Source organism: Molothrus aeneus, chromosome 13, assembly GCF_037042795.1.
Source record: "Molothrus aeneus isolate 106 chromosome 13, BPBGC_Maene_1.0, whole genome shotgun sequence".
NCBI classification, from domain to species: Eukaryota; Metazoa; Chordata; class Aves; order Passeriformes; family Icteridae; genus Molothrus; species Molothrus aeneus.
The window spans coordinates 2,469,295-2,479,983 of NC_089658.1; the positions used below are offsets into that span (position 1 = coordinate 2,469,295).

Below are 10,689 nucleotides of genomic sequence, written 5' to 3' on the forward strand. Positions count from 1 at the left end.
TCAGGAGCGGACGCACAAACCAGCAGGGGGAGGCTCTGAGTCACAGCACGCGCTCGGCCGGCCAATGAGGAGGCGGCGCAGCCGCCGCGTGCGAGGACGGAGAGTGCTCGCCGCCTTAAAGGGGCCGCGGCCCCCAACTCACACCGACAGCCCCTACTCACACTGACACCCCCAACTCACACCGAGCCCTCCAACTCACACCGAGCCTTCCACACCGAACCTCCCAACTCACACTGACACCCCCAACCTACATCGAGCCTCCAGCTCACACCTCAGGAGTCCCTCACTCTGCGGGGGCAGCGGCTCTGTGTGTTTTGGGGTGCTTCGGAAGCTCCTGAGACCTCCCAATGGGGACCAGTGTGGAATTTCTGTGTGCAGCTACAAGGACACAGTACTGGGGACACTAGACTGGAGATGTTGGTGGCATGGTGCTGATCTAAAGAGCTGGAGCAGAGGCTAGACAGAGTTAAGAGGAATAAAGTGGATATTTATTGAAGTGCCTTCAAAGGCCACACCCTGGCAATACCAGAGCCACAGTCGTGGCTCTGTCTGGACGGCTCCAAGATGGAAGCAAAGAAGACTTGGTCATGAGATCTCACATTTTTATAAGTTTTAGTCCTTTTGTATATAGGAGTTAACTATCTAGTTAATAGCTTCAAATTATGAAGTTTCATCCTCCTTGGTTGCTTGCCCACCCTCCTCTTTTCACAATGCGTGTGCTTTGGGCCTGAAGTTTGAAGAGATTGTCCTTGAGTCTCCAGCTATAACAGGATTGTTTTGTCTCCACTACCGTGAAGAGATCCTAGGAATACTTAATATAAAAAATACTTAATAAAAAAAAAAAAAAAAGCTAAAGTTGCACACCAACACAGAACAGTAAAACTTAAAACCTAAGGAATTAGTGCTGGGGGTGCTAAGGACACTGTGCTGGGGTCAAGGAGAGACCAGGCTGGAGATGCTGGGGCCACAGGGGACACTGTCCCAGCTGTGTGGGACCCAACATGGACACTGTATGCCAGACCTACGATGGCCTTTGGCTGGTAATACTGGGCACCCCATGCTGGAGGTATTGGGAACATGATCCCAGAACCATGGGGACCTTTTGCCTGTGACCCATGACTCCTCATGGCTCCACACTGGCACCATGGTGACACCGGGGACATGCCATAAGCACAGGGACCTGGCACTCAGCCCCTGTGCTGGACTGTAGGGACACTGTGACAGCCATCTGGGGACCCAAAATGGTCACTGTCTGCTGGGACCACAGAGGGCTCCTGCACCGGGTGCACTGGGGACCCTGTGGTACATGGAAGGGACCAAAAATGGTCACCCTGTGCCGGGGGCCTGGGAGCTGCACTGGAGATACTGTGGACTCTGTACTGGGGACACTGGGGATACTGTTACTGTGCTAGGAACTGCGGACCCTGCACTGAGGACGCTGGGGACACTGGGCTGGGCTGCGGGAGGGCTGTGACAGACAGGGAGGGGCCCCAAAATGGTCACCCTGTGCTGGGGACACGAGACCCGCGTTGGATCGAGGGGTCACAGTGAGGGACACCCGGCATGAGCATCCCCTGTGCTGGGACAGGGACACCCGGCCCTGGGCCCGGCTCCGCGTCCCCTCACGGCGCTGCCCCGCCCCTCACGGTTCGGGGGGTGTCGGGGGGTCCCCGGCGGTGACGTCATGGCGGCGCCGCGGGGTGACGCGGGGCGGCGGCTCTGACGTCAGGCGCGGCCCCCCGGCAGCATGGCGGCCGTGCCCGCGCCGGCCGGCCCGCGCTGACATGGTGAGGGCCGGGACGCGGAGGGGACGCGGGGACACGGCCGCGGCCAAGGGGGGAGCGCGCCCGCCAAGGGGGCGGGACGGGCCCACGGCGGCCCGGGGCGGGGGAGGGGCAGCGGCCCTCGGTGTCCCCCCGTGTCCCGGGGTCCCCCGGCTCGGGGCGGGGATGGGGCCGGAGCAGGAGGAGGGACCCCCGCGTCGCCATCGGCCGGGCATCCCCCGGCAGCTCCATGCGCAGTGCCTGTCCTGCTCCTCCATCCTGGTCCTCCATCCCGCTGTTCCCATCCCGGTCCTCCATCCCGCTGTTCCCATCCCGCTTCCCAATCCTGCTGTCCCGTCTTGTTCCCCCACATTGGTTCCCCGTCGCTCTGTTCCCATCTTGCTCCCCCATCCTCTTCTCATCCTGTTCCCCCATTCCAGTGTCCTCGTCCTGCTGGTCCATCCTGCTGTCTCCATCTTGCTCCCCTCTAATCTGCTCCCCCCATCCTCCCTCTTCCAACCTGCTCCTCCATCCCACTGCCCCCTAAATTATTCCTCCCATCCTGCTCCCCCCATCCCACTGCCCACATCCCCATCCTGCTGCCCCCAAACACTCCCCCCAAGCCCCATCATTCTCCCTATCCTACTGCTCCCCCTAACTGTTTCTCCAAATCCACCGCCCCCAACCCTCTGCCCAGAACCAGCTCCCCCAGTTTGCTCCCCCCTAATTCCCTCCCTGTTAATGTGCTCCCCCAATCCACTCCCCAACCCTCTTCTCCCCCGTCCCTGCTGCCTCCCACCCCTCTGTCCCCAGGACCTCAAGGGCCAGTACTGGACGGACGATGACTCCGATGGGGACAATGAGTCCGAGGAGTTCCTCTATGGCGTGCAGGTGGGTGCTGGGTCCCCGTGGTGCCACGGGGGGCTCAGGGATCCCCATCCTGAGCCCTCTGCCAGGCCTGGGGAGGCTCTGGGTGTGATGGTGCTGTGCCACAGGGGACCTGCGCCGCCGACCTGTACCGGCACCCGCAGCTGGACGCCGACATCGAGGCGGTGAAGGAGATCTACAGCGAGAATGCCGTGGCCGTCAGGTGGGTGCCCTGCTGCCCTGCACCGGGCACTGCCAGGCCCAGCTACATAGCTGGGCTGTGCCAGGATGGCTGTGCTGCCCCTGGGTACCCAGCTGTGCTGTCCCTGGGTACCCAGCTGTGCCATGCCCAGGCATCCTGCTGTGCCATCTCTACGCCACCTGACCATGGCATCCCCAGGGCACCTGGCTGAGCCATTGCTCAATCATACCCTCCCCAGGACCCTGGCCTCAGCATCCCCTGAGCACTTGGCTGTGTTATCCTTGGGCACCCAGACATGGCATTTGTGGAGCATCCAGCTGTGGCAGCCCCAGGCACTCATCTGTGCCATCTTCAGACACCCAGCTGCGCCATCCCTGGGCACCCAGCTATGCTGTATCCAGGGCTCTCAGCTGTGGCATCACTGGGTCACCTGGCCATGGCATTACCAGACACCCAGCAGTACCACCCTTGGGTTACCTGGCTGCACCATCCTCAGGCATCCAGCAGTGCCATCCCCAGCACACCTGACCATGCCATCTTAGAGCACCCAGTAGTGGCACCCTTGCATAACCAGCTGTGCCATCCTCGGGGCACCTGACTATGGCATTACCAAGGCACCTGGCATGTCCAGGCATCCAGCTGTGCCATTCTCAAGGCGCTCAGCCATGGCACCCCTAGCACACCTGGTCATGCCATCCCCTGAGCACCTGGCTGTGCTGTCACATTCCCAGGTTCACATCCACATTCTGGGCACTCCCCCCTTGCATACACTTGATATGCGGGCAGCCACACATGCCATGTGCCTGTCCCATGAGCCTGCCCACCCTGGCACAGTGGGCACCAGGCCACTGTTCCAGCACTGTGCCACCCCCCGTGCCACAGCCACATGTGTCCTCACAGGGAGTATGGGACCATCGATGACGTGGACATCGACCTCCATGTGAACATCAGCTTCCTCGATGTGAGTCCCTGGGGTTTCCCCAGCACTGCTGGCATGGGGAGGGTGGGCACAGGCTCCCAGGGGGTCCCCAAATGCCCCTGCCTGGGTGGAGCTCCCGTGGCTGTGCCAAAGTGTCTCTGCCCTGGCAGGAGGAGGTGGCGACGGCGTGGAAGGTGCTGCGGACGGAGCCCATCGTCCTCCGCCTGCGCTTCTCCCTCTCCCAGTACCTCGATGGCCCCGGTGAGTGGGGACGGGCGAGGTGTGGGGTCCCTGTGCCCTCAGGACAGGCACAGTGGAGCACCCATGGCTCGTCCTCCTCTCTCTCCACAGAACCGTCCATCGAGGTTTTCCAGCCATCCAACAAGGAGGGCTTCGGGCTGGGTCTGCAGCTGAAGAAGTAAGAGCTGAAACATGGTGGGCACCAAGGGTGGTGGCTGGGGGGGGCTCACAGAGTCACTGTTCTGCCCCAAAACTGGCCACGTGCCACATGTCCCCTTGCCACCACCTTTTATGCACCACACAATCCTCTGACAGGCTCACCACCATCTGTGTGTGGGGAAGAGGAGGGGCTGGGGGTGTCATGGACCACCAAACACCCATGGGTGCTATCCTCCCTGTTTGCCAGGATCCTGGGCATGTTCACATCCCAGCAATGGAAACATCTCAGCAACGATTTCCTGAAGACCCAGCAGGAGAAGCGGCACAGCTGGTTCAAGACAAGCGGCACCATCAAGAAGTTCCGTGCTGGGCTCAGCATCTTCTCACCCATCCCCAAGTAAGGTCCCAGTGCTGTCCCCACAGGGGACCAGCCCTCCATCCCCTCATCCTAGGTGAAGCCTGGCACTGTGCCTCAGTTTCCCCACTTGGATGCTGCTGCTCCCTACCAGATCCCAGGCAGGTGGAGGTTGTTCCCAACAAGTAGCTGATGGGTGGATCCGGCACTGGGTGATGGAGGAGCAGGGAACAGTGACAGACAGGTGCTCAGGGGGATTCTGTGCCTGCAGGTCTCCCAGCTTCCCTGTTATCCAAGATTCAGTGCTGAAGGGCAAACTGGGCATCCCCGAACCTCGTGTGAACCGCCTGATGAACCGCTCCGTGTCCTGCATGGTGAAGAATCCCAAGGTGGAAGTTTTTGGCTACCCACCCGCCAGCACCCAGGCAGGTGTTGCCCCCTTCAACATCCTGGTGGGTGCCACCCCGCCTTGGGGTTTGCTTTTCTCTTCTTTCCCCTTCCCAGGGGCTCCTCTGGGGTCTGATCATTTATTTTGGGGTGCTGGGACCCCCATGGGATGGGGGGAGTCCCTGCAGGGTTTCTTGTCTCCAGTCTTGGGTGATCTTGGGGAGCTGGGCCCTGGCTGTGGGGTCCAGTGGAATTTTACCCCACTCCTGGTGCTGCATCTGTGCTGTACCAGGGAATGTTGGCATGTTGGGGGTCCTGCTGTGCCAGGGAATGTTGGCACGTTGGGTGTCCTGATGTGGCAGGGAATGTTGGCATGTTGGGGGTCCCGCTATGCCGGAGGTGGTGGCATGTCAAGGGTCCCACTGTGTTGGGGGTGTTGGCATGTCAAGGGTCCCACTGTGTTGGGGGTGTTGGGATGCTGGTGGTCCTGCTGTGTTGGGAGGGGGTTGGCATGTTGGGGGTCTCACTGTGTTGGGGCACATTGGAATGTCAGGAGTTCTCCTGTGCCAGGGTTTTGGTGTGTTGGGGGTCCTGCTGTACCAGGGGGGGCTGGGGGCTGCCTGTGCCATGCAGAGCTGGGGCTGTGTGTGGGAAGGGGGATAACGCAGCTGGCCCCGCTCTGGCTCCGTCACAGGTCGGCGGCCACTGCAAGAACATCCCCACGCTGGAGTACGGCTTCCTCGTGCAGGTGAGAATCCTGCATCCTGCTCATCCTCAGCCTGCTGCCCATCCTGTCCCACTTCCCACTTATCCATGTCCTGCTATCTGGAGCATTCTCCCTACCACCCCATGTCCTGCTCATCCTTATCCTGATGCTCAGAGTGTCCTTCTCGCTGTTCCACATTGCACTCAGCCCCGTCCCATTGCCCAGAACATCTTCCCCAGTGCCCCACATCCCACTTATCCACACTCCACTGCCCATATCATCCTCCCCACTCATCCCCATCCCACTGCCTGGAGCATCCCCCAAGCTCCGTGCCTGCAGCAGGGCCTGACTCCCTCCGTCCTGCCCCTCAGATCATGAAGTACGCGGAGCAGCGGATCCCGACGCTCAACGAGTACTGCGTGGTGTGTGACGAGCAGCACGTCTTCCAGAACGGCTCCATGCTGAAGGTGGGGTGGCAGGGCCAGGCCAGGTGCGGGCTGTGTCCCTGTGTCACCATCCCTGACGCTCAGCACTCTCCTGTCCCCTCCACAGCCGGCCGTGTGCACCCGGGAGCTCTGCGTCTTCTCCTTCTACACGCTGGGCGTCATGTCCGGCGCGGCCGAGGAGGTGGCCACGGGTGCCGAGGTAGGGCTGGGCACGCTGGTGACCTCCCCCAGTCCCATGGGGGCTGGGCTGTCCCTTCAGTCCGTGCTCTGCCCCAAGGTGGTGGACCTGCTGGTGGCCATGTGCCGCGCTGCCCTCGAGTCCCCTCGCAAGAGCATCATCTTTGAGCCTTACCCCTCCGTGGTGGACCCCAACGACCCCAAAACTCTGGCCTTCAACCCCAAGGTAAGCACTGGGGGGACAATGCTCCCCCACACCAGGGGGTGACAGGAAGCCCCAAAGACCCCTCTGATGGCCACTCCTCTCCTGCCCCATGTGCAGAAGAAGAACTACGAGCGGCTGCAGAAGGCCCTGGACAGTGTGATGTCCATCCGGGAGATGACCCAGGTATGTGGCGTGGTCCCACAGCCCCATGTGACATCTCCAGGGTGGGATCCAAGCTGGGAGTGGCATTTTGGTGCTGATCTCCATCTGCCCATGGCTGGGTGGGTGCTGGGAGACCCACCTGAACCCCATCTTGCCTCTGCCAGGGGTCCTACCTGGAGATCAAGAAGCAGATGGACAAGCTGGACCCCCTGGCACATCCCCTCCTGCAGTGGTAAGGCTGAGGGTGCTGTGGCCCTCTCCTGCTGCCCCTTGTCCGTCCCACTGCCCCACATTCCCCAGGACATGGGATGGAGTGGGGGGCAGCCAGGTATCTGGGGCACAACCCCCTCATCATCTTTCTTTTGCGGGGGTCACGAGCATCTAATGATCTCGGTGCAGATTGGGACCACCTTTTCTGACTCTCCTCCTCTTCCTCCTTCTCTTCCCAAGGATAATCTCCAGCAACAGATCCCACATTGTCAAGCTGCCTCTCAGCAGGGTAAGGGGCCAGGCTAGGCTCGAGGTGGGGTGCAGGATAAAGGATATGGAATATGGGAGGTGGAATGGAGGGATACAGGAGATGGGATTCAGGATGAGGCATGTAAGGATATGGGATGGGCAATGGAAGGGTCTGGGATGTGGGATGGATCCCTCTGTGTGGGGTTCTAGTCTGGGAGATATGGGAGTCAGGACAGGGATATAGGAAGGGGGATGTTTTACACAGGCTGTGGGATGGGGGCAAGACAGGGATGCAAAGGACCCTTCTGGCAAACTTGGAGTCACCAAAGCCAGGCTGGGCTGGATCCAGGGCCGGGCGGCCGTGCATGATCTCTCTCTGTCTGTCTGTCTGTCCTCTCTCCTGCCGGCACTGCCGCTGCTCTTCCCGTTCCCCTGGTAGCAGCTGAAGTTCATGCACACCTCCCACCAGTTCCTCCTGCTCAGCAGCCCCCCGGCCAAGGAAGCTCGGTTCCGCACGGCCAAGAAACTTTACGGCAGCACCTTCGCTTTCCAGTGAGTTCCCAAGGCAGGGATGGTGGGAGCCCCCCGGGTGGGCGCCCTGGGGCTGAGGGATGATGGCTGATGTGGGGCTGGCTCTTTGCAGTGGCTCTCACATTGAGAACTGGCATTCCATCCTCCGCAACGGGCTGGTCAACGCCTCCTACACCAAATTGCAGGTACCGGTCTGCTCCCTGCACCCAGCACAACCCAGGGCAGCAGGCGGGCAGGGAGGGGGCAGGAAGGCAGGGAGGGAGCAGACATTGGGAAGTGCCAGGCTTCCTCCACTACCGCCGTGCCTGAACTGTTGGGGTGATCCCACCACGCTCACCCTGGTATTTTCCCGCAAGCTGCATGGAGCAGCCTATGGCAAGGGCATCTATCTGAGCCCCATCTCCAGTATTTCCTTTGGATACTCAGGTAAGAGGCTGCCTGCACTGCCCAGTCCTGCCTGTGCTGCCCAGTCCTGCCTGTGCTCCTATTCCCACTCCCTGCATGGGCCTGGGGAGGTTTGGCATCATGCTGGCTGGAGAAGCCGCTCAGGAGTGGCAGCATCCCACATCCATCCATCACACCGGCCTTTTCCCAGCCAGGATGGGGCTTTCCCACACGCCAAAGAATCAAACCCCCAGCATTCTCCAGGCTTCAGAAGCTGCTGCACACACTTTTGGGGGGTTCCCAGGGCTCAGGAGCACTGAGGGTGGCGATCCCTGTCTGTGGCATGTGTCCCCACATCACTCCAGGGTGTTCCCTGAGAGACTGACAGCCCCTGCCTTGCTTCTTCCACAGGAATGGGGAAAGGGCAGCACCGGATGCCGTCGAAGGATGAGCTGGTGCAGCGGTACAACCGGATGAACACGATCCCCCAGGTGATGGGCCAGGGGACACCGGGCAGGATGGGAATGGGGACATGGCACCCATGGGTGTTTGGGACAGGGTGGTAACACCAGCTGCTCTTCCCACAGACCCGCTCCATCCAGTCCCGCTTCCTCCAGAGCCGCAACCTGAACTGCATCGCGCTTTGCGAAGGTGTGGGGATGTGGGGGGATAATGAGGGGGGGACAGACAGCACCCTTGGGGTCACCAGGTGGGTGGAGGGATGGAGGGACAGGCCCTCTGTCCCCTGTGCCGCCTCCAACAGCCCCTTGCCCCAGCAGTGATCACCTCCAAGGACCTGCAGAAACACGGCAACATCTGGGTCTGCCCTGTCTCGGACCACGTCTGCACACGCTTCTTCTTTGTGTGAGTCCCGCTGTGCCCACCCTGCCGCACTTGCGGGGCCCCCACAGAACCCCCCAGAGCCCCTTCTCCTCTTGCAGGTACGAAGATGGCCAAGTGGGAGATGCCAATATCAATACTCAGGACCCCAAAATCCAGAAGGAGATCATGCGTGTGATCGGGACTCAGGTGTACACAAACTGAGCGGTGGCGGTGGCACCCTGGGACCCCCCGGGCACTGAGTGAGCCCCCGGGCAAGGCTGGGCAGGGGCCGAGCAGGTTTTGAGCCCCCCGGGCAGGGCAGAGCCGGGGCAACACCGGCGGCTCCACCTGTACATAGGCGTTGGGCACCCTGTGAGCACCAGGCAGGTTCAGCGGTCCCTTATCCCCTCCCTGTCCCCTTCCCACTGTCCCCAACTCTGTGGCAGCCTGGAGAAGGAGCTGTGGGTCCAGCGTGGCTGGGGACGGCCCCTCCTGGCGTTGGCAGCGACGGCGTTTTTATCAATGATGAGAAACTGAAGCAAAAAAAAAACCAAACAACCAAAACAAACCCAAAAACATAGGAAAAAAAAAAAGAGAAAAGGAATCAGTGTTTGTGGATTTAACTCTGAATTAAAGTGTGGGGTGTGGGAAGGGGATGCTGGGGAAGGGATGAGGGTACAGGGAGGGAATGGGATTGTGAGGAAAGGGGCACAGGAAAGGGGTGGGATCACTGGAAGGGGATGGGATGGGGTCATGGGGAAGGAGTGGGATTTAAGGGAGGGGGTGGGAGTGTGAGGGAGGAATAGGGGCACAGGCAAGGGATTGGAACCTGGGGGAGGGATGTGGGCACAGGTAAGGGATGGGATCATGAGAAAAGGATAGGATTGTGGAGAAGAGGTGGGAAACAAGGTAATGGTATCTTGGGGAAGGGATGGGATTGAGGGGAAGGGTGATCGTGCAAAAAGGAAAGGAATCCCTTCATAGGGAAGGGATAGGATTGAGGGGAAGGGATGGGATGGTGGGGAAGTGCCATAGAGAATTGATGCAGCTTTGGGATAGGGCTGGGAGGGAGCTACTCCCCCATCACTCCGTGGCAAAGGGATGGTGCTGTGGAGGCGGAACACGACAGAGAAGGGATTGTGCCTCGGGTGGGAACATGGGACCCCACGAGGCAGCCCCCCAGGCATCGGTGCTGCAGCAGAGATTCAAATGGGAAGGAACTTCCCAGGGACAGCATTTTGTTTCAGCCCAAGCCCATCCCAATAACTCCATGGACATGGAGGCAGTGCCAGCACAGCTGCATCCTGCTACAGCCAAACCTGGATGGAAACCCGGGAGAGATATCCCAGAGGCTGCCAGGGCTCAGGGGCAGAGGGGGCTGGGCACTGCTGTCCCCACAGTCCAGGGGCTCTCCAGGTCAGTCACAGCAGCACAAGACCAGGATTTCAGCCAGGATTTATGATGGAATTTAAGAACCGATCTAAGAATTATCCTGGTTTTGGTAGAGTCACCACCTGAGTCCTGACAGGTTCATTACACCAGTGGGTTCACTCAGTGTCACTTCTGGCATGTCCCTGTCCTCTGTCCCCCCTGGATCCCAACATCTGGCTATCCCCACCTGTCCCACACTGGCTGCTCCAAGTATCCAAGGGCCACCCAAACCTGGGCTGGTGGCCATTCCCTCACCCCTGGCCCTGCCACCTACCCCTTGGTGGGGGGGTTGCTTCAATTTGTGGGGTTTGGGGTTTTTTCCTCAAATAAAAAATAAGTCACTTTCCTGGGATCCTGGCAGTCACTCAGCTGTACCCACAAGTGCGAAGGGATATCTCATGGGACATGGCCACATCTCTCTGAAGCTCTCTATGTCTCTTGGAAAGATCAGTGAAACCACAGGGCTGTATCCTG

The 10,689-nt window shown here is 60.2% G+C and overlaps 1 protein-coding gene across 3 annotated transcripts; it reads left to right on the plus strand.

Annotated features, from left to right (window-relative positions):
* Positions 1-1,706: 1,706 nt before the first annotated feature.
* PARP6 (poly(ADP-ribose) polymerase family member 6) lies at positions 1,707-10,567 on the plus strand. Of its 3 annotated transcripts, XM_066559016.1 has the most exons (22): positions 1,707-1,787; positions 2,577-2,654; positions 2,759-2,853; positions 3,733-3,793; positions 3,922-4,012; positions 4,103-4,169; positions 4,398-4,547; positions 4,777-4,957; positions 5,587-5,640; positions 5,970-6,065; positions 6,151-6,243; positions 6,322-6,447; positions 6,544-6,609; positions 6,753-6,820; positions 7,039-7,087; positions 7,490-7,599; positions 7,691-7,763; positions 7,935-8,004; positions 8,374-8,453; positions 8,550-8,613; positions 8,742-8,826; positions 8,904-10,567. In XM_066559016.1, the coding sequence occupies exons 1-22, from the start codon at positions 1,785-1,787 to the stop codon at positions 9,004-9,006; spliced, it is 1,863 nt and encodes a 620-aa protein (XP_066415113.1). In that variant the 5' UTR covers positions 1,707-1,784; the 3' UTR covers positions 9,007-10,567. The 3 variants fall into 3 exon arrangements, with proteins under 3 accessions (XP_066415113.1, XP_066415111.1, XP_066415112.1); XM_066559014.1 differs by having other exon boundaries at positions 7,487-7,599; positions 7,691-8,004; XM_066559015.1 differs by lacking the exon at positions 1,707-1,787 and having other exon boundaries at positions 1,993-2,654; positions 7,487-7,599.
* The last annotated feature ends 122 nt before the right edge of the window (positions 10,568-10,689 follow it).

Coding starts and splice junctions, on each gene's coding strand:
- PARP6 (XM_066559014.1), top strand. Junction 6,066..6,150: donor AGAACGGCTCCATGCTGAAG/GTGGGGTGGCAG, acceptor TCCCCTCCACAG/CCGGCCGTGTGCACCCGGGA. Junction 8,614..8,741: donor CTGCATCGCGCTTTGCGAAG/GTGTGGGGATGT, acceptor TTGCCCCAGCAG/TGATCACCTCCAAGGACCTG.